We start from the raw sequence: 20050 nt of genomic DNA, 5'->3' as shown, positions 1-20050 counted from the left end.
TTGTAATTATTAACTTTGAACACAAGCTCACACAAAATAGAAAATAATTATAAGAGTGATGATGAGTGGGCGGGTCATACAGACCAACAGTTTCTGAGAAGAGAGCTAAAGACAACATCCGAGGGCGTCTCTAAACTGAGGCCATGATAGTAGTGCTCAAAATCCTGCAGAACACAATCATCACTTAAACACAACACCCACACACGCCCACTCACAGCGTAGGTGAGGTGTGACGTGCGACCAATCGGTTGTAGACACTCGTACAGGGACGACCAATTCTCATCTGACCTTTGACCTCTGAAATACCTGTGCAGTATCTTAATATCCAGAGAGCCAGTTTTGAGTGGATCAAGTTTCCGGAACACCTGAACAAACACATATCGTATAGCGGGTAATTTTCGTGGGATAAAAAATTCGTTCAACTCGAAAAACGGTGATTTTTGTGAGTAAAAATTTGTCTAGTCTCGTTGTCTGCACTGCATTCCTCGTGGAGGTCAGCTTGCCCACAAAAATAACGAATATTTTACCCCACAAAAATTACCCGCTATACAGTGCTCTGTTGAAGGAACACCCACCCACCCACGCACTTACCTTTCTTATAAGTGCTTGTCTATCTTCAGGGATAGGGCCAACCAGAACAGATACAAGCCCATCCACCCTCACATCACCATGGCAATGGTTGCTAGGATGGACAGAGGAAAGGGTCACATCACCATGGTGATGGTTGCTAAGAAGAGCAGAGGATTGGTGTCTCTGATTGGACACAATGCACAACCAGAGTGTATCCATATCCTGTGAAGTAATGACAGTGTGAGTGAAGGTCAGCCTTGCGGGGACTCACCTCTACAGTTAGAGAGATGTGATAGTTTCTGAGGCTTTGTTGTAGTTGTTGTTTAGAGATGGTGTCTCCATTGCTCAGCAGTTCCCTCCCTAAGCCAACGAGAGTCTTGCTAGAGTGACCGTGTAGTCGACTCACAACCATCCCTGCAATTGGTAGTGGTAGTAGTACAATAGAGAATAGAGGCAGTGGTAGAATAGAGGCAGTGGTAGAATAGAGGCAGTGGTAGAATAGAGGCGGTGGTAGAATAGAGGCAGTGGTACAACAGAGGCAGTGGTACAATAGAGGCAGTGGTACAATAGAGGCAGTGGTACAACAGAGGCAGTGGTAGAATAGAGGCAGTGGTACAACAGAGGCAGTGGTAGAATAGAGGCAGTGGTACAACAGAGGCAGTGGTACAACAGAGGCAGTGGTACAACAGAGGCAGTGGTACCTTGCAAGGTCCTGTACAATTCCTTGTCTTCATCATCATTAATATGGTGGCTTAAATACTTCTCCACTTGTCCTATCTCCACTGGATTACGCCCCTCAGTGCTGTGTGTGTGTGTGTGTGTGTGTGTGTGTGTGTGTGTGTGTGTGTGTGTGTGTGTGTGTGTGTGTGTGTGTGTGTGTGTGTGTGTGTGCGTGCGTGTGCGTGTGAGTACTTACAGGAGTTGTTTCTTGTCAACTTCATCAACAAAGGTGATGATGAGAGACAGGACAGGTTGTTTAGACAGTGTGTCTGGGAGAGCTGGGTGCTCGTTACTGGTAAAGCTCAGGGTCGCCCCTTTCTGTATCCAATTAATCTCATAAGGTTGTCCAACACTAGGACCATACAAGTGCTTATAGACACTACGCCCTATGATAGGCAGTGCTGATGACCTACACACACACACACACATACGGGGGAGGGGTAAAGTGGCACACTAGGATGGAGTACAATACTCACTTTTTTCCAAACTGCCTGAACTCATAAACAGTGAGTGAGCCATCAAACAAGAAGAAGAATCCACACAATTCTCTATGAACGTCACGGCCATTCCTACATCATGTACATAGGGTTGAGATAAAGGCACTAGCTGAACACACTGGGCCTAGCTGAACACACACACACACACACACACACACACACACACACACACACACACACACACACACACACACACACACACACACACACACACACACACACACACACACACACACACACACACACACACACACACACACACACACACACACACACACACACACACACACACACACACACACACACACACACACACACACACACACACACACACACACACACACACACACACACACACACACACACACACACACACACACACAGGGCCTAGCTGTACACACACACACACACACTGGGACTAGACTCACTGTGTCAATACACGAGCTTCAAAGCGTAGTTTTTTGGCTAGTGATGACCGTGGGATGGCTGCTCTGATGGCTGGCTCACGAGGAACCACTCCTAATGGAGATACAGTATACATGTTCTATATACATGTAGTGTGACCTACTACTATTAACACGCTGTTGTTATGGAAACAGTCACTGACCTTCACAAGGCCTTTCATTGGACAATACTTTATCCTCCATGAACTTACTCTGACAAGGCTATGGTACACACAGTCAAGGGTTAGGGGTCAAAAGGGTCAAAGTACACGCACCTCCAGTGAACAACTGTTGTTAAGCTCCATGGCAACGGGTGGTGAGTACGCTGGAGTGTGAGGGGGCGTGGTTTCATCTACAACATCCTCTACACAAAGGTCAGAGGTTAACTGCTCTAGTCTTGTGTCTCCAGGTACACTTCCCCAACTGTATGAGTGGTGTGGGCGTGTGTGAGGTGTGAGGTGAGCTCACCTTAAAATAGACCTCTCTGTTGCTGTTATCATAGTAACTTTAATTGGCTTCATTTGTTCGTCTGGTTCGTTGAACTTTGAAAGGTCCAACAATGGAACACTAAACACACAGTGGGGTCAGGGTTCAGGGGTCAATATGTTCTTACCCTGGTGGAGGAAACTTGCGGTGTGTTCGTCTGAACGGTTGTACCAGGACACAGGAAGTAGACGGAGTCGATGTAACATCACCTGCACACACACAGTGACATACAATGATAGGGAAAGGAGTGGGCGGCAGACCTTGTGGGGGTTGGTGAGGTTCCTGTGAGGCCGAGGGTAGGACAAGCGCTTTCTTGATTCTTGGAGCATGTGGAGTACTGTTGCTTCCAACACTATACACACACACACACACACACGGCGTATAATCACACCAGGGTAGGGGGGAAGGGGGATAGGGGATATCCCCCCCCCTAAAATGTGCATTCATGTACTAGTTGTATGACTGAGTGTCCATAGCTGTCAATTTTCTAACAGGGTATTAAAATAACAGTTGACCTTTCTTTAGCTAGAAACTTTACACAAATTATTTTTTAATGTCGCGTTCTAAATAGAGGTAAATGTAGCCACTCCCTAGCCTCGATTGTAGCCCACTGGAAAATCAGTGTTTTTAAGCAGCCTAAAATCGAGGCAAGTAGACTCTGTAAAGTTACCTCTGAGTTACCTCCAATTAAATGCGACCCTCTAAATATGCGACACCACGACTTCTATAAAATTTTTCAACCTCCAAAAGAAGCAACCTCTGGCTTAAAAAGTGTCGCTTTAAATCGAGGCCTTACGGTACTTCAAAATCCTGTATGACACCCTGCGCACACACACACACACACACACCCTCACCTTGAGTGGGAGGGCTTGGTACTGGCTCTCCTCAGAGTGGACTCACTCAACTTGTAGTAGGGAGGGTGGGCTTGCAGCATCATAGCACTGGTAGAGGGGCACTAATTAGAGTCCTAATCCTGTCTCCTCCACACACGCACACTCACAGCTAGGAGGGGGGTCCACACGCACCACACAGCCAGGCGGGGGGTCTTGAGAACGTTACTGATTATAAATATACTAAAAACACACAATCATCTTTCTTGCGGAGGAAGACTAGCGGTATCCATGGAAACCATTTCAATAATCATTGCAGATAATAGCCTCTCAAGGTGCTCCCTATGCATGTGTAATACGTACGTAGTCTGACATAGACAAATAATAATATTAACCCTAACCCTATTATATATACTGCTAATAGACAATAATTATTATTGCTGTTTAGTAGATAAAAGATGTTGCCGGGAAGTGTGTTCCAAAAAAAAACAGCTATTTTACATAAAAAGAATATCTATAACAGTTCACCTTTGCGTCTTTACAGTTACAAGATCTTGTAGTTTCAATTAGTTTACATGTACCCACATTGTATAAGCATTATTATTATGCATGAGGTATTGAGGCTTATAAGCCTATAATTATGAGGAATATAAGCTTCTCTTTATAAGCTGTTATAAAGGCATACAAGTAGATCGCAAGAACAGCAAAAGTATAGGAATCAAAAGAAAGACAAGATATTTGTTGTAGCTACTTTTGTTCCCCACCACAGGACATGAGGAGCGTTATATTGTCCCCTCTCAGCAATATACGACCTGCAAGGAGGCACACATTGTCACACACACACACAAACACACACACACACCACTAATGGCACGCACCCACGGGCCTTCGAGATACTTCATTCTTGACAAACACTTCTTCAGCATTGTCCATGACAAGATTCATAAACTCATCAAAGCCCTGCATGTGTGTGGGCATGTAAGAAGTGGAGGGGGTGTGTCACATGACTTACAATGATGGTTCCTTCGATCCTCATCTTTCCTCGTCCATACAACCAGACCTGGACACGAGACTTCTGCACAGCAAACACAAGCATGAAAGTAGCTTTAAACTAAACGCAACAAGTGCATACATGAACTTACATTTTGTAGGAACCTGAAAATGAGGTTCTGAGGGAATGTTAAGGAGAGCAGCAAACTAATACTGTGCACTAAATAGAATGTAGGTGCAATTATGCTACAGACACTCTGTTATGTATATACTAGACCCGAGGATACGATTGGTTGGACCATCACCTTCTGCACCTTCTGAGCACGGTATGCCATGATCAGCTTCTTCTGTACTGACAAGATCACCTTCTCCAATGTTTTCACCACGTTTTCTCCGTGCACTTCCGTAATCTTAACTTAGGGTATCTCCGTGTACATGTAGTCTAAGAATTGAGTTCGAGGCTGCGCCGCCATAGGACTTGTACAATGGAGAAACCATCACTAGATGTGGTTCTGCAAGCGCTGGACACACTCTATAGTAACAAGACTGACATTGATCCCACACACAAGGCACAGGCCAATCAATGGCTTATACAACTAACACAATCGGTAAGTTATGACAGAGTTTTCATTAAATGCCCACCACCATCCTATCAGGTCCATGCGTGGGAGGTGGCAGATCAGCTATTGCTACTCAACAGAGATATTGTGACTAGTCAGTTTGCTGCTCAGACTATGCAGAGTAAAGTCCGTTATGCCTTCCACGAGCTCCCTCCCAACACACACACAGTGAGCGCTCATGCATGGGTCCCGGTGAACCGCGTCTATTCTACTATTACTGTAATTACTGTGCACCCTGACCTCTATCTATCTATCATCTTGTGTAGGCTTTGCGTGATTCGTTGCTGAACCACTTGACTCTCTTGTGTGAGGCACCCACTCTGGTTGTGCGTCAGGTGTGTGGGCATGTGTGTGTAGTGTGTGTATATGTACCCCTGCCCCCTCGTTAGGTTGCCATGGCGTTAGCGGACCTTGCATTACTGATGGGAACATGGACAACTGTCATTGACGACCTAGTTCAGAGGTAACCATCACCATGGCAATGACACTCGTTACTATGCCAACACCAGGTTCGGCAGTCATTTGTCAACTGTCCGAGTTCTCCTTGACGTTCTTATCATTCTACCAGAGGAGGTACAATACACCCACACACTCCACACTTATCACACACCCTCACACACAGATCAATAATCGCTACCTTCATTTGGGTCAAAATAAGCGTAAGCAACTCACGGAGCTGTTGAGCGCTAGTTCGTCTCAAGTGGTGGGTGTGTTGTGTGCTTGTCTCGGCTCTTGTGGGGAGAATGAAGAGATTGCTACTCGAATGTTTGCTTGTCTTGGATCTTGGGCTCAACTGCGTGGCTTCTCTGAAGACATGTTAGCAGGAGGAGGGCTACTAGCTGCACTGTTCAATACTCTGGTAAGACTATAATCACCAGCACTGTGTGATGAGGTTCCAATGTGTACAGAACCTACTCAATGTGAATGAGAGACTCTACGATGCCATCACTGACACACTCTGCTCACTGCTGTACATGTGTGAAGATGTTGACAAGTATCCACAGTTGTCCCTGGAGCTCAAGATGAGAGTGTTGGCTCTACTGCCAGTGTACCAAGCAGCAGTAACTAGTGAGGACCAGGACAGAGCTTATAGTCTGTGCAGAGTGTTCACAGAGCTAGCAGAGAGTCTCTTGATGTATGTAGTCCAGCACCCTGGCTCTGACCTCGGTGACCTGGCTATGTTAGACCTCCTACTAGAGTGTGCCCAACACCCTGACTATGAGGTACACACATACACACACAGTAGCCGTGTTGGTAGCTATCTTTGTAGGGCCTTCATTTGTGTTCAGATCAAATACCTTAAGGTGACATATTTACACGTGTATTAATCTCTCGAATGACAGTAAAAATGAATCACAAAAAGTTGTACTCGCAGAAAATATTTGCTGGGCTCATTTAAACTAGAATTTCACAACTTTACCAGCTAAGTAGGGAAATGGCGGAGAAATCTACCTATGAAAATATGTCACCTTAATTAAGGTAGCTCTCAGAATCACCTTTCTAATGATGCGTATATAGACACAGTTCTGTACCTCAAGTAAGTGAGTGTTCAGATTCAGACTTGTTTTCGTAGCCAAGTTTGATTGTCAATAACTTGTGTTGCGAGCATAAATGTTACTATGTAACTGTGTTGCTATGGTAACCTCAGGTGGCGGAGATCACGTTCAATGTATGGTTTCGTATTGGAGAGGAGTTACTGCGTTTAAATGACTCAGCACATTCTGCCATCTTCAAGCCTTATGTTCAGCGACTTGTATCAGCTCTGTGTGTGCACTGTCAGCTAGAGGAAGACACTGATAAGGTCTCTAATCTCATTGATCGATTGGGTTGATTATATAGTGACACTCACAGACTAAGGTCCCAGACGAGAGCGACGACTTTAGTGGTTTCCGTGACAACGTTGTTGAGTTGATTCGAGATACTGTGTTTCTGTTTGGATCCCTCAACTGTTTTGCTGAGGTCAGTATTTTCCTGCTAGGTTGTATAATCATGATGCACTCATGTTTCAGTTGTATGCTAATATCTGCAAGCCTGGCACAGCTTGGAACATCACTGAGTCTTGTCTGTTGGTCATGTATGCGGTGGCCCCCTCTATTAGGAGGTGAGCTCTTGCAGTGTGTGTGTGTGTGTGTGTGTGTTCTAACCCACCTCCTGATAGTGATGAGAGTGAAGTGCTTCCCTTTGCTGTTCCAGTGTTACTGTCCATGGCACCCTCGACACACTATGCTGTGAGAGCGACTACACTGGCACTAGTAGCACAACTAGCTGGATGGATCAACAAGCATCCCGATACACTGGAAACTGTACTCACTTTTATACACACTTCATTGCAATTACCAGCAGTGGCTAGTCAAGCTGCCAACGCAATCCAGAGCGTGTGTAATAAGTGTAGGAGTAGGATGGGGCAGCACTACACAGGGCTTGTGCAGGTGTGTTGTGTGGTGTGGGCGTTGGTGGGTGTGTATCATAATTATTGACTGCTCTACAGATTATTGAAGCTGCTGATAGACTAGGTATAAAGAACGAGTCCATTGTGGGTCTCTTGAAGGCAGTCACTGAAATATTGTCAGAGATGGACAGCTCCTCTGTTGGACAAGGTCTCCTCAGCCTGACCACCATGATCAGCAAGCCACTAACTCTGGTGAGTGTGTGTGTGTGTGTGTGTGTGACTGTACAAACCTCATTAATAAAAGCTGAGATACTACCTGATTGACCTGTGTATGTACATTATAGGAATCTGCTAAAAAAGATTCTGCTAAAAAAATTGTTTCATAAAAGTAGCTTAGAATAGGATTATTATATCTAGTGGTGGTTTTGCTGTTTGGCAATTTTCTGTTGCAAGTGTACACTAATAATGTATACAGTAGAACCTCGATTATCCGGCCCTCGATTATCCGGAACCTCGATTATCCGGCTTGGCAGTTTTTTTTTTATCAGATTAAAAATGGGCGTGTCCCTCAAATGCGCATGCGCGCTACGGCTGTTACCATGGAGACATACCTGCTTATCTTCTGCCCATGCGCAGACAACCATGTGGCACTGCTGTTTACAATAAAGTGGGTGGATCAAGGCGTGGTTTATCTATTCAATTATCCAGCATATTCACTTATCCGGCCTGCTTCTGGAACCAAGGTGTCCGGATAATCGAGGTTCTATTGTACAGTGCTTTTATCACCTTTGCAACAAGCTGATATCACATAGTAAACCACAAATACATGACTTGTAGTACATGTAAACCACAGGCTGCTACTGGCAAGGAGGAATTTGTTGGTGGTTGAAGGAGGTGTTCAATAGAAAATTTAAAATCTAGGGCTTACAGTAAGGACATGATACACCAGAGGTGTGACCTTGGGTTATCTTACAAAACAAGCTGAAAATCTCAATGTTGACCCCTCTACTGTATGGAAACTAGTAGGTTGAAAACATTCAAGGGTACTACAAAACTACTACTAAAAGACTAAGTGCCAGAGTGAGATGAAATTGTTCTTCTTGAAGCTGTTTTAGAAACGCCTTAAAATCTAAGACTTACAGTAAGGACATAAGGTCACACCTCTGGTGTATCATCCTTGATCTTACTGAACACATCCTTTAACTATGGTCATACAGATTGTAGTAAATGACTGTGATCTAGGAATGCTAGGCGAGGATATTACTATCTTTTGGCAGTACCGGTCTAAGCAGATGTCACGTGCCCTGTCACGCTAGAGGTTAAGGGTCACGTGACTGCGGTTAGGTTTTGGGGGAGTACTGAGAGAGGGGCCCCTGCGATTAGCATTAAGCACGTAAGTGTTGGGGGCCCTCATTCAGCCCCTCAACTGGTATATCAACATCGTCGGATGGGAAATAGAAAATATAGGTCCTAACCTCCGTGAATGGGGGGGTGGGAGGCATAAGATTTGAGCAGCCAATTTGTCTGTGGCTCGGTATGTTTACTATTAAATTTTGTGGTTTACAATGGATACCAGCTTGTTGCAAAGGTGCATAAAAGCACTGCACTATACCTGTAATAGCATGACTGTGTTGTACATGTCTCCTTTTGCTAGATACAAGCATATTGTTTGGTGTGCTAGCTAGCTACATGAACTGATAACTTTGATTGTCTGTAACTCAAGTTGAGATGTGTTTGTTAGCTCCAATGGGATGCTTGGGTTACCCTAGTAGTGTTAAAAAAGCATATTGTAATTACATGACTGTGGTTTTCTAGCTGAAATTGGTAACTTGCTTCTTGCTCTGTGTGTTGGTGTAGGTGGGTGTGGATGGCAACGTGGATGTGTGTGTGTGTGTGGACCGATTGGCTGCTGTGTTCAGAGCATGCTCCATCAAGAACAGCTCTGATACTAGCCATCCAGCCAAAGCTGCCATGACACAACTATGGCCTCTCCTCAACCAAGTGCTCAATACTTATCAGACCCAAGTCAAAGTCATTGAGAGGACATGCAGGTATGTAGTGCAGGGTGCCTCTCAGGTGTGTAGTGCAGGGTGCCTCTCAGGTGTGTAGTGCAGGGTGGGGTACTAGCCTCTCAGGTGTGTAGTGCAGGGTGCCTCTCAGGTGTGTAGTGCAGGGTGGGGTACTAGCCTCTCAGGTGTGTAGTGCAGGGTGCCTCTCAGGTGTGTAGTGCAGGGTGCCTCTCAGGTGTGTAGTGCAGGGTGGGGTACTAGCCTCTCAGGTGTGTAGTGCAGGGTGCCTCTCAGTAGTCCCTCTGTGGGTGTGCTTACACGCGTGTCTCCCATCCCTCTGTGGGCGTGCTTACACATGTGTCCCCTATATCTCTGTGGGCGTGCTTACACGTGTGTCCCCTAATCTCTGTAGGTGTGTTCGGTTCATGCTGCGATGTTCCTCTGTGGCTGCCTGTGATCTACTGACTGATATAGTATCAACAGCTATTAGTCTCTACTCCCAGCACCGGCAATCCTGCTACCTTTATCTGGGCTCTATAATAGTGGATGAATATGGTAGACAAGGTTCCTATCAGGAGGGCCTTGCCACCATGCTGGGTGTTCTGGCCACCACCTCACTACCTCTACTAGCAGGGCCCACGGGACTAGTAGAACACCCAGACACTATTGATGATCTATTCAGGCTCTGTGCAAGGTAACCAGTATTACCAAGAGTTGGTATTCTTGCTATTATGCTCATTTTCAAAATGACAAAAATTCACTGTACCAGTTAAAAAGCGCTTCATCAATAATTAGCTGATGTCCTGCTAACAAATCCCATGCTGGCATATAAAGCAGTTATGAGCCATAATTGACCACAGAATTACCATTCTCAGACTTTAATTTTTTATCTTACAACGGTTGTCGTGTGCTTGTGTGTGACATGTGCTTGTGTATGACATGTGCTTGTGTGTAGGTATCTCCAGCGATGTCCTGTAGTGTTCTTACAGAGCTCTGTGGTTGCCACGGTGACCCAGTGCGGGCTGGCTTGCTCCACTCTTGGTCACAGAGATGCTTTCTCTAGCGTTATGAAATATTTCAGAGATTTGTTACACCTGCCACAACAAGAAGCAACGGTACGTGTGTGGGTGTGTGTGTGTGTGTGGGCGTGTGTGTGACTGTGTGTTGTGTGCAGAGTGATGCTGAGAGGCAGTTGTGTGTGTCCACTGTGGAAGCATTCCTTACAGAACAAGGTCAAGCTCTTATAGACGGTAAGTATACACACACCACGCCCACTCCCCACACACTCCCACCCACACATGCAGGGCTAGTGTCTGGATTTGTGAGTCTGAGATCCTTCATGACTGTGGAATCTTGTGAAGTGCTCTGGGAGATGCTGACTTGTGCTAAAGAAGTAAGCGGCACTAAAATCAATATTCTAGTATTACCACAATCTTCCTCTATAGCACACGTGTGGGTTGCTAAGCAACGCGCTAGCAAGGCTACCTGAGACAACAAGAGCTGAGGTGACGGAGGACCAGAGGTCAGAGTTCATACACTCTGTAGCAACGTAAGCCACACCCACTCACTCTTGCTGTAATTACCCTTATTGTGCAGGTGTAAGGAACTGGATGACCTTTACCCTCTCATAAAGAGACTAACTCGATTGTATCATTAACACATTAGCAATACATGACATGTGCATCTTTTCTTTTCTAATAATTTTAGTTTTTGAACGTTAATTGTGTAAAGGATAGTGTTTTCTATAATTATACGTACCAATTCATGCATGGATGTACTCGAGCTCCGTCCTAACTCTTCCCAATTACCGTACTTATACACATGCATGGATGTACTCGATATAATTATTCGTGCAGCGCTAGCTGTAATTATAATTATAGGAAATTAAGCTCTATCGTATGATGTTAATTAGAGCTTTCTGCATGGGTTAGGCCGGCCATGCATGCATGGGTCAATATCATTTGCGCTGGATAAAAGCCGCAGGTGTCAGATCAAGAACAATAATAAATTCTAATAATGATTGTAAATTCATCAGATCAAAAAAATGTACACAGTCCATATATATTATAGTTTAGTTATTTTCTTGTTCAATTTCCAGTTGTCTTCTGAGAGAGGTTGATCTTGTCCCCCAGAGACAGTGCCATGCCCTACACAGTGTCAATAAGTGGGTGTGGTCAACAAGGAGGGGGTGTGGTTACCTGAGTCTTGGCTCTGATGCGGATATGCCCAGTGACTGATTGGTTGGATCCTGGAGGCTTCTCAACGCTCACATTGGCTAGTGCATCTTCACCAAATATAGACCGTGCATATAAATTAGCAGCAAGGAAACCACACTCTCCACTCAGTGCCTGTGTGGGCGTGTGTGTGTGTGGGCGTGGGTACGTGTGTGTGTGTGTGTGTATACCTGTTTGGGTGTGAGGCAGTTCATATTAGTTGACTGTAGAATATGCTCAAGGTATGCCTCCAAATCTCCGATATTGGTTGCCACGGCAATCTTGTTCTCCCACTCAAACTCCGCCCACATTTTCCTAAACTCTGCGTCAGTGCAGCTCTCAGGCTGGATGTAGTCCATGATGTCAATGTGAATGTTGTTGAGGACTACGCAGTTACGATCAGCAGTCGATCCAACAATGTCGTACACTGTGTGTGGGTGGAGTGTGTGTGTGTGGAGTGGGCGGGGTGTGTGTGTGCTTACCTATATTCCCGAATATGATACCATTCTCAGTGGACGAGACCTTGATGCTAGCCTGTATGTAGTGATGACACACACACACCGTCTCATGATGGGCTTACCTTGATATTGACAAAGTCATGTGGACCCACCGTACATGGCATCGGTTTCTCCACTAACTTAAGGTCCCCTACTCGGAGCATAAAAAAAATTATGGTTAAATAGATATAACCGAGTAATATTAAAGTGTACCTAATGTAGCGAGCTCTAGTTGCAGTCCTTGTAGTGTGTCTCCAGTTTGGTTCACGACTAGTACATCCAACACGATGTCATACTGGTTGACATTCACGTAGGCTTCAGCATACACAGGGTCAGAGAAGCCAGTCAACTGCACCACCTACACACACACACACACACACACACACACACACACACACACAGTCACACACACACACGCAGTCACACACACAGTCACACACACGCACACACACACACACACACACACACACACACAGTCACACACACACACACACACACAGTCACACAGCATTAATACACACACACACACACACACACACACACACACACACACACACACACACACACACAGTCACACACACACACACACACACACACACACACACAGTCACACACACACACACACACACACAGTCACACACACACACACACACATACGCACACACACACACACACACACACACACACACACACACACACACACACACGCAGTCACACAGTATTAATACACACACACACACACACACACACACACACACACACACACACACAGTCACACACACACACACGCAGTCACACAGTATTAATACACACACACACACACACACACACACACACACACACACACACACACACACACACACAGTCACACACACACACACGCAGTCACACAGTATTAATACACACTTCCACACACTTGAATAATAGCCCATGCTTCAAAATAAATGACTGGTTTAAGCTCAACATAATTATTGTAGCACAATCAAATTGCAACTTTTGGGGAAATCGGATATTCGCAACACAAGTTATAGATAGCTATGAACACAGGCGTGATTCTGAACACTCACACAGTCACACATCACACAGTTACCTTGCTGAGTTGGTTGCTCTTTCCCTCTTTTCCTCCAATTGGACCAGTGGCTGAGAGTAGACTAGCATCATACACATTCTCCTTGACCTTTAGAGGTCAGGGGTCAGTCAATAAGGGCATACACAGAGGTCAAAGGTCATACCTCATCACGCTGACCGGCCAATACAACAAAGTGGATAAGTTCATCAGCTTGAACCGACACAGCACTAGGTTCACTCTGTAGGTAGCGGGGTTATATAGTGACAGTGTGTGGGAGGGTTATACAGTGACATTGTGTGTGGGGGGTTATATAGTGACAGTGTGTAGGAGGGTTATACAGCGACATTGTGTGTGGGGGTTATATAGTGACAGTGTGTGGGGGGTTATACAGTGACATTGTGTGTGGGGGGTTATATAGTGACAGTGCACCTTGCTAGAGGAGGCTGTGGACTGCTGGTTGAGGGAGATCATGTCTGCCAGGACTTGACGTGACTTCTCCCCAAACACACCGCCCACCACCTCACACCTCTCACACAACACACGCAGGCACACACTCAGCCGCTCCACATCATCCTGACTAATAGCCTAGTGAGAGAGAGGGCATAAATATGCCGAATCAGCATATATATATAATTAAACTCTGACCTTCTTGGGTATCCCAGACTTGCCCAAGTGCAGAATACTGGCTATAATGAGCATAGACTCGGCACAAAATGCCTGCATTAGAGTTACATACTGACACTGTCTATATACATGTATAACTATGAGCGCACATTCTTGCTCTGTTGGTCGGTCATGAGAGCGAGGTAACGCACACACAGCTTGGTCAGAGTGGAAGCCAGGGATGATGCTATGAAGAAGTCACCATCTAATAGATAGCTTCGCAGTGGCGGACTAGGTGGGGGACAAAAGAGTTAATTTATGACAGTGATAAAGGGGTTAAAGCTCACATCTTCTCCTTGTTAGATACGGGGGCGGCTGTGAAGGCAGACTGTGTGGCATAAGTGCCGTGGGCGGTGACTAAGGTCCTCACACTCTCACTAGGGTCACTACTCCCACTATCACTCTCATCACTATTGGCCGCCTTACGGAGCTCAGAATCGACCAATGGGATCTAAGGAAAACAAACAGGGAGAGCAACAATTGTTATTTAATGCTAGGTTCCCTTCATTTTGAGAGTACTAGAGTTGGCTCTCCAAATTCAATGTTGAAAGGAGCTAGTTTAGATGGTACATGAATGTTCAAATCCAAAATTGGGAACAGGCTCCAAAATCTGTCCAAAAGTAATTTTCACACATGATCTGAAAGGCCTCTCTCTAAGCTTTCATAAATAAAGTCAACATTATTGGGCCAACAGAACTAAAGTTATGGCCGTTTAAAGATGCTCTGAGAGTAAATGTTATATAGGGGACCCACCTCTCCCAGTGTTGCCCTGACAACGGTGAGTACACGAGATATGTCCTCCACAGAAGTACAATATTCTCCCAATATCCAGAGAGTAGCACGATGGATGCTAGTACACAGGGGTTAGTATAGGGGGTAGCACAGTGGATGCTAGTACACAGGGGGGTAGCACGATGGATGCTAGTACACAGGGGGGTTAGTATAGGGGGTAGCACGGTGGATGCTAGTACACAGGGGGGTAGCACGATGGATGCTAGTACACAGGGGGGGGTTAGTATAGGGGGTAGCACGATGGATGCTAGTACACAGGGGGGTTAGTATAGGGGGTAGCACGGTGGATACTAGTACACAGGGGGGTTAGTATAGGGGGGTAGCACGATGGATGCTAGTACACAGGGGGGTTAGTATAGGGGGTAGCACGGTGGATGCTAGTACACAGGGGGGTTAGTATAGGGGGTAGCACGGTGGATGCTAGTACACAGGGGGGTTAGTATAGGGGGTAGCACGACGGATGCTAGCATATAGGGGGTAGCACGGTGGATGCTAGCACACAGGGGGGTTAGTATAGGGGGTAGCACGGTGGATGCTAGCACACAGGGGGGTTAGTATAGTAAAACTAAGCAAAATGCAGTAAGAAAGTGGACTGACTTGAGGAACTTGATTTGAGAGAAGACCTCGAGTAGTTTAGCAACGACATGTGTCTTGAGTTGTGGGTATGTCTGCACAGCCTCCCTCACAAACACCAGTACACCTTCAGCAGTGCTCTCATCTGAATCACTCAGAAACTCCAACAACTGTACACACACACACAGGCAGAGGGATGATGGGGTCATTCTACCTCCATGGGTCCATACACTGCACATGGGGGGGTGGTACATGCCCTTGGTCTAGCTTACCAGAGGCACCACAGTGGAGGCGACTGCAGGGAACTTGATGGAGGTAGTGTGGAGAGTCTTGACCAGAGCTTGTCTATAACCAGCTCGGTCACCACCTTCAGTAGCAGTCCCTCCTGTACTGGTAGAGGCCACCTCCTTCTTCAGAACCAACACAACCTAAAAACAGGAGTAAAATACACACTAAGTGTATTTGCATTGAGAAGAGAATGGCCTTGGAAGTTCTGGGCAATATTAATAATGCTTTTCTAGTTGGTGAACTTTGGACTTGTACATGGAAAATGCTGGTTGGAGCTTATCAGCTCTACAGCATATAGATAGAAGCAATATGGAGAATGGAATGGAGAGCAAACCAATGGTGCACGCACGGAGAGCAAACCAGTGGTGCACGCACGGAGAGCAAACCAGTGGTGCACGCACGGAGAGCAAACCAATGGTGCACGCACGGAAAGCAAACCAATGGTGCACGCACGGAGAGCAAACCAATGGTGCACGCACGGAGAGCAAACCAATGGTGCACGCACAGAGAGCAAACCAATGGTGCACGCATGGAGAGCAAACCAATGACAAAGTTATGACAGTATTCTCAAGTATACACAGCCATATAGTTACCTCATCGACATTGCGCGAGTTGACCAGCTCTAATACTAGAGATAGGGTTTTCTTGCGGACCTCGAGATCTGGTGATCCAAGTACACGCAATATATCCATCACCAGCTCCTACACGGTTAATTAGAGAGAAATAATAAAGCCTAACGTTTAATTAGATAGCCTTCTTAACCTGTAACACTTTCTCATGTGCTGGAGTTCCTTTGAGAGCAGTCAAACGATCGAGAACAATCAGTTTAACATTGTTATCACTCTCACGAACTATCAACTCAATGTACGCCTGGGAAGCCGCCTGTGTGTGTGGACGTGTGTGTGTGGGGAGTGGGCGTGGGGTACGTCGTTTGACTTCTTCGAACTACACCACTGCGAACTACGAACCCTTGGCTTTTGTAATTATAAAACTTGTATCGCACCATTGGAAAGGAATTTTGAGCTAGTTTGAAATTGGACCAATCTGAACACAAATTATGGTCCATTAAAATATTGCTATCAAATACGCTGAATTCATCCCACAGTGAACACCTTGACTGCAGCTTGAGAGTAGTGTGACTGTACACACACACGCTCACACACACACACTCACCTTGACTGCAGCTTGTGTGGATGAGAGTGTGACTAGTGTGCCAGCTGCCTCATAGCGTACAGAGGGTGAGGAGGAGTTGAGCAGATTGTAGATACAGCGTATGAACCTTGCACGCTCACTGGGGTTAGCATAACACTCCTGTACATGAGTCATGATTGTATGTAGTGATAACGTGGACAGCAACCACAATTAGATATGGATTGCAGGCTTCAGTGCACTTGCAAAATAAAATTGTTGTTATGTACATGTCCTTACACCACCGTTTAATAATCATGATGGTCACAATAGTTACTGCAATGTCACTCACACGCACCTTATACACTGTGACTAACTGGAGTGTGCGCCTTATACACTGTGACTAACTGGAGTGTGCACCTTATACACTGTGACTAACTGGAGTGTGCACCTTATACACTGTGACTAACTGGAGTGTGCACCTTATACACTGTGACTAACTGGAGTGTGCACCTTATACACTGTGACTAACTGGAGTGTGCGCCTTATACACTGTGACTAACTGGAGTATGCACCTTATACACTGTGACTAACTGGAGTGTGCGCCTTATACACTGTGACTAACTGGAGTGTGCGCCTTATACACTGTGACTAACTGGAGTGTGCACCTTATACACTGTGACTAACTGGAGTGTGCACCTTATACACTGTGACTAACTGGAGTGTGCGCCTTATACACTGTGACTAACTGGAGTATGCACCTTATACACTGTGACTAACTGGAGTGTGCGCCTTATACACTGTGACTAACTGGAGTGTGCACCTTATACACTGTGACTAACTGGAGTGTGCACCTTATACACTGTGACTAACTGGAGTATGCACCTTATACACGAGCTCCACTATGACTAACTGGAGTATGTCGTTGAACTCGTTGACTTGGTCAATGCAAGTGGAGAGGTAATCCAGAGCTCTCTCCTATACAGTGAGGGGTCAAAGTACAGGTAGGTGGGGTCAGAGTGCAGACTTACTCTGTCAGCATGGATGAGCATCATGAAAGCATTCCTTTTACAGGAAGCATCTAGTTCACCCTCGAGATAGTTATGGATCAGCTCAGGTGCATCAGGAATCAACGCCTCAAAGTTCCTATCACACATCACAACACTCTAATTAACACACACCACATATTAACTGAGCTATTGATAACAGAACTTGTGTCTAATCTAATGACACCATTGTTACCTGTAGATGGTGTATATGGCCATGACTGCATTCCTACGAACGTAGGCATGGCGATGATCCAGACAGCCTCGTATGGAGGGCATGAGTGGCTCTAGCAGCTCAGACTCCTTGAGCTTACACAAGAACCTCAGAGTGGACCCACGGATGAACTCATTAGGATGCTGCAGATCCTATAAGAGTGAGTGGGTGTGGCTATGAGTGGGTGTGGCTACTATCAATGAATACATTATTTCAAGAGCTACTAAATGGATAGACAATCCCAATATCAAAGTAGCTATCAAACAGCCAGAGAAATCTATAGCCCATGCTTCTTCAGGCCGGAAGCAAATAGCAAATTTTATTTGACAGGGCTTTACCTAAATACTGTGTGCGTGGGTGAGTGTGTGGTGTGTACGTGGTGCGTGTGGGTGTGTGTGTGTGTGGTGCGTGTGGGTGTGTGGTGTGTGTGTGGTGCGTGTGTGTGGTGCGTGTGCGTGTGAGTGCGTGTGTGTGCGTGGTGCGTGGGTGTGTGTGTGGGGGTACCTTTCTATAAGCATCACAGACAAGTATCATCTCGTGCAGCAGTTTTCCATCAGGGGAAGTTTTTGGCCATATTTCCCAGAATATGAGCAGGAGCTTCTTGATCTGGTGATCGCTGCTAGGCAACACGAAGCGTATGATGGTCATCAGCAGTCCGGGAAGACGCTCTCCATTGAGCACGAGTTGAATGAGCTTCTTGAGAGCATTCGCCTTCACACGAGCATCTCCATGTTCTGTGTGTGTGTGTGTGTGTGTGTGAGTGTGTAAGTGTGTGTGTATGTATATGTTGTGGTGTGCGTTAATTAGAATAACCCACCAAGATCATGTTTAAGCTGCTGCTCATTAGGTGCCTCAGTCTCGGCCGGGTTGTGTATCAGTGTGTAACATGCCAGCTCACTCACGGAACTCATCTTAGCTGTACTGTAGGAATATCACTGCTGTGTAGTTATGACCTCCTTGACCTTGGGTATGATCATCTTCTTTGTCTTTGTTGCATAAGATCACGTGCTGGTGACTGGAGGGTCAAAGGTTATCAATAAATTCTTGTTTTTCTTTGGTACCTTCCCAAATACGCTTGTCATAGACTTGATGACCCTTTACCAGACACACTCACACGCAAGATGGAGATGGATGGTGAGGAAAAGCGTTCACTTGTCCTTCCCTCTAGGAGCTTCCACAAGGCTGGATATCGGATAGATACTCGCCCAAAAGGCCAGCAGCAATGGATCACGAGGCAAAGAGCATCGCAGCGAGTACAAGTGAGTGGCTAGTCATGATTAAAAGTGGACCACCTAGTATAGTGTATAGGCTGCTTTAGATGACTGGCATTCAACATCTGCTAATAGATATCATTACTAGTGATCAAACTATACAGCCTCTGTGACAAATGCATCCATTGCTACACATTTGTTGACTCGTTATTTCATTGCGTACAGTGATGGAGAGCACGAGAGGGGCGGAGTCAGTGACACATTGCTATGACAACATATGATGGAGGAGTTACAAGGTGACACTGTGGAGTTTGCGTATAACCCATTGGACGTCTTGCACTGCAGATAAAGGAACACAATTAAGAAATAGTGAGTACTGCCGCGTGCAGAGTGTGACTCTTTCCCCCACCAGAACTGTGATCTGAGCATGTCATGTGATAGGCCTTGTCTAGAGCTACAGAATGCATCTCTTAGTTTTGATATTGATTGCTTTTTAGTGAAGTTATGACCTCCCGAAAGTAGCTTGCCATATTGTTCTTGGCTTGCGTACCTCACAATAATAATTTTTTTACTGTGCGTTCACCTCAGGTATGGACAGTATATTGCAAGCTAGAACCAACTTTTAATGGCCAACTCGCTGTTGCACGGGCTACTAATCCCTGCTGCTGGAGTGGACAGTGGAGGACCCAGGAACTAGTACACAGTTTACCATCGCCTCTCTTACTACATGAGTGACCATGAACGTTTAAATTCGTTTACTTCATATAAGCATTATTGGTACATACCTCAATATTGACATTCC

At 45.7% G+C, this 20050-nt stretch overlaps 5 protein-coding genes and 1 long non-coding RNA gene across 8 annotated transcripts in view; 2 read left to right on the top strand and 4 right to left on the bottom strand.

The window, feature by feature from the left end:
* On the bottom strand, positions 1-3868 carry LOC135344132 (calcyphosin-2-like). The gene is made up of 14 exons (XM_064541252.1): positions 3571-3868; positions 2977-3068; positions 2844-2925; positions 2699-2797; positions 2506-2653; positions 2395-2452; positions 2216-2306; positions 1767-1859; positions 1487-1699; positions 1272-1372; positions 842-984; positions 592-792; positions 216-365; positions 1-164 (listed from the first exon to the last, which is right to left on the bottom strand). Exons 1-14 carry the CDS (start codon positions 3651-3653, stop codon positions 75-77), a joined length of 1644 nt encoding a protein of 547 aa, XP_064397322.1. The 5' UTR covers positions 3654-3868; the 3' UTR covers positions 1-74.
* LOC135344131 (scavenger receptor cysteine-rich domain superfamily protein-like) overlaps positions 1-20050 on the bottom strand; it is a gene marked incomplete in the record, with an annotated part of 804697 nt that overhangs the window by 178426 nt on the left and 606221 nt on the right.
* LOC135344232 (small nuclear ribonucleoprotein E-like) lies at positions 4197-4980 on the bottom strand. Of its 2 annotated transcripts, none has more exons than XM_064541434.1 (5): positions 4824-4980; positions 4689-4715; positions 4559-4621; positions 4409-4506; positions 4197-4358 (listed from the first exon to the last, which is right to left on the bottom strand). In XM_064541434.1, the coding sequence occupies exons 1-4, from the start codon at positions 4869-4871 to the stop codon at positions 4411-4413; spliced, it is 234 nt and encodes a 77-aa protein (XP_064397504.1). In that variant the 5' UTR covers positions 4872-4980; the 3' UTR covers positions 4197-4358; positions 4409-4410. The 2 variants fall into 2 exon arrangements, with proteins under 2 accessions (XP_064397504.1, XP_064397502.1); XM_064541432.1 differs by having other exon boundaries at positions 4425-4506; positions 4824-4979.
* Positions 4987-11305, top strand: LOC135344085 (transportin-3-like). The gene is made up of 19 exons (XM_064541175.1): positions 4987-5144; positions 5193-5324; positions 5423-5491; positions 5546-5619; positions 5666-5729; positions 5779-6015; positions 6065-6379; positions 6805-6957; positions 7008-7115; positions 7166-7257; positions 7315-7585; positions 7645-7797; positions 9403-9596; positions 9967-10248; positions 10510-10669; positions 10729-10804; positions 10859-10947; positions 11000-11103; positions 11151-11305. The coding sequence occupies exons 1-19, from the start codon at positions 5022-5024 to the stop codon at positions 11209-11211; spliced, it is 2757 nt and encodes a 918-aa protein (XP_064397245.1). The 5' UTR covers positions 4987-5021; the 3' UTR covers positions 11212-11305.
* LOC135344084 (coatomer subunit beta-like) lies at positions 11546-19046 on the bottom strand. Of its 2 annotated transcripts, XM_064541173.1 has the most exons (23): positions 18855-19046; positions 18542-18771; positions 18020-18189; positions 17809-17923; positions 17663-17755; positions 16823-16960; positions 16412-16531; positions 16243-16350; positions 15634-15789; positions 15386-15531; positions 14750-14846; positions 14284-14447; positions 14107-14227; positions 13979-14050; positions 13763-13918; positions 13497-13571; positions 13355-13441; positions 12478-12622; positions 12348-12415; positions 12250-12301; positions 11959-12194; positions 11753-11902; positions 11546-11701 (listed from the first exon to the last, which is right to left on the bottom strand). In XM_064541173.1, exons 1-23 carry the CDS (start codon positions 18946-18948, stop codon positions 11642-11644), a joined length of 2853 nt encoding a protein of 950 aa, XP_064397243.1. In that variant the 5' UTR covers positions 18949-19046; the 3' UTR covers positions 11546-11641. The 2 variants fall into 2 exon arrangements, with proteins under 2 accessions (XP_064397243.1, XP_064397244.1); XM_064541174.1 differs by lacking the exon at positions 17663-17755.
* Positions 19130-19979, top strand: LOC135344261 (uncharacterized). The gene is made up of 3 exons (XR_010397405.1): positions 19130-19296; positions 19474-19617; positions 19837-19979. It is a non-coding gene; the product is annotated as an uncharacterized LOC135344261 (long non-coding RNA).

This window comes from Halichondria panicea, chromosome 11, assembly GCF_963675165.1.
Source record: "Halichondria panicea chromosome 11, odHalPani1.1, whole genome shotgun sequence".
In the NCBI taxonomy this organism is placed as follows: Eukaryota; Metazoa; Porifera; class Demospongiae; order Suberitida; family Halichondriidae; genus Halichondria; species Halichondria panicea.
This window is presented reverse-complemented; position numbering and strand designations above follow the sequence as displayed.

Excerpts from the sequence above, each read along its gene's own strand:
- LOC135344132 (XM_064541252.1), bottom strand. The coding sequence starts at position 3,653 with ATGATGCTGCAAGCCCACCCTCCCTACTACAAGTTGAGTGAGTCCACT. Across the intron at positions 1,373-1,486 it reads GTTGACAAGAAACAACTCCT|CACTGAGGGGCGTAATCCAG; the intron begins GTAAGTACTCAC and ends ACACACACACAG. Across the intron at positions 985-1,271 it reads ATTGTACAGGACCTTGCAAG|GGATGGTTGTGAGTCGACTA; the intron begins GTACCACTGCCT and ends TACCAATTGCAG.
- LOC135344232 (XM_064541432.1), bottom strand. The coding sequence starts at position 4,871 with ATGGCATACCGTGCTCAGAAGGTGCAGAAGGTGATGGTCCAACCAATC. Across the intron at positions 4,507-4,558 it reads GGATCGAAGGAACCATCATT|GGCTTTGATGAGTTTATGAA; the intron begins GTAAGTCATGTG and ends ACACACATGCAG. Across the intron at positions 4,359-4,424 it reads AGTATCTCGAAGGCCCGTGG|GTCGTATATTGCTGAGAGGG; the intron begins GTGCGTGCCATT and ends GCCTCCTTGCAG.
- LOC135344085 (XM_064541175.1), top strand. The coding sequence starts at position 5,022 with ATGGAGAAACCATCACTAGATGTGGTTCTGCAAGCGCTGGACACACTC. Across the intron at positions 6,016-6,064 it reads CTGCACTGTTCAATACTCTG|AACCTACTCAATGTGAATGA; the intron begins GTAAGACTATAA and ends CAATGTGTACAG. Across the intron at positions 10,805-10,858 it reads AGGTCAAGCTCTTATAGACG|GGCTAGTGTCTGGATTTGTG; the intron begins GTAAGTATACAC and ends CCACACATGCAG.
- LOC135344084 (XM_064541173.1), bottom strand. The coding sequence starts at position 18,948 with ATGAGTTCCGTGAGTGAGCTGGCATGTTACACACTGATACACAACCCG. Across the intron at positions 14,847-15,385 it reads TCTCAAATCAAGTTCCTCAA|CATCCATCGTGCTACTCTCT; the intron begins GTCAGTCCACTT and ends CCTGTGTACTAG. Across the intron at positions 13,442-13,496 it reads TGGCCGGTCAGCGTGATGAG|GTCAAGGAGAATGTGTATGA; the intron begins GTATGACCTTTG and ends TGACCTCTAAAG.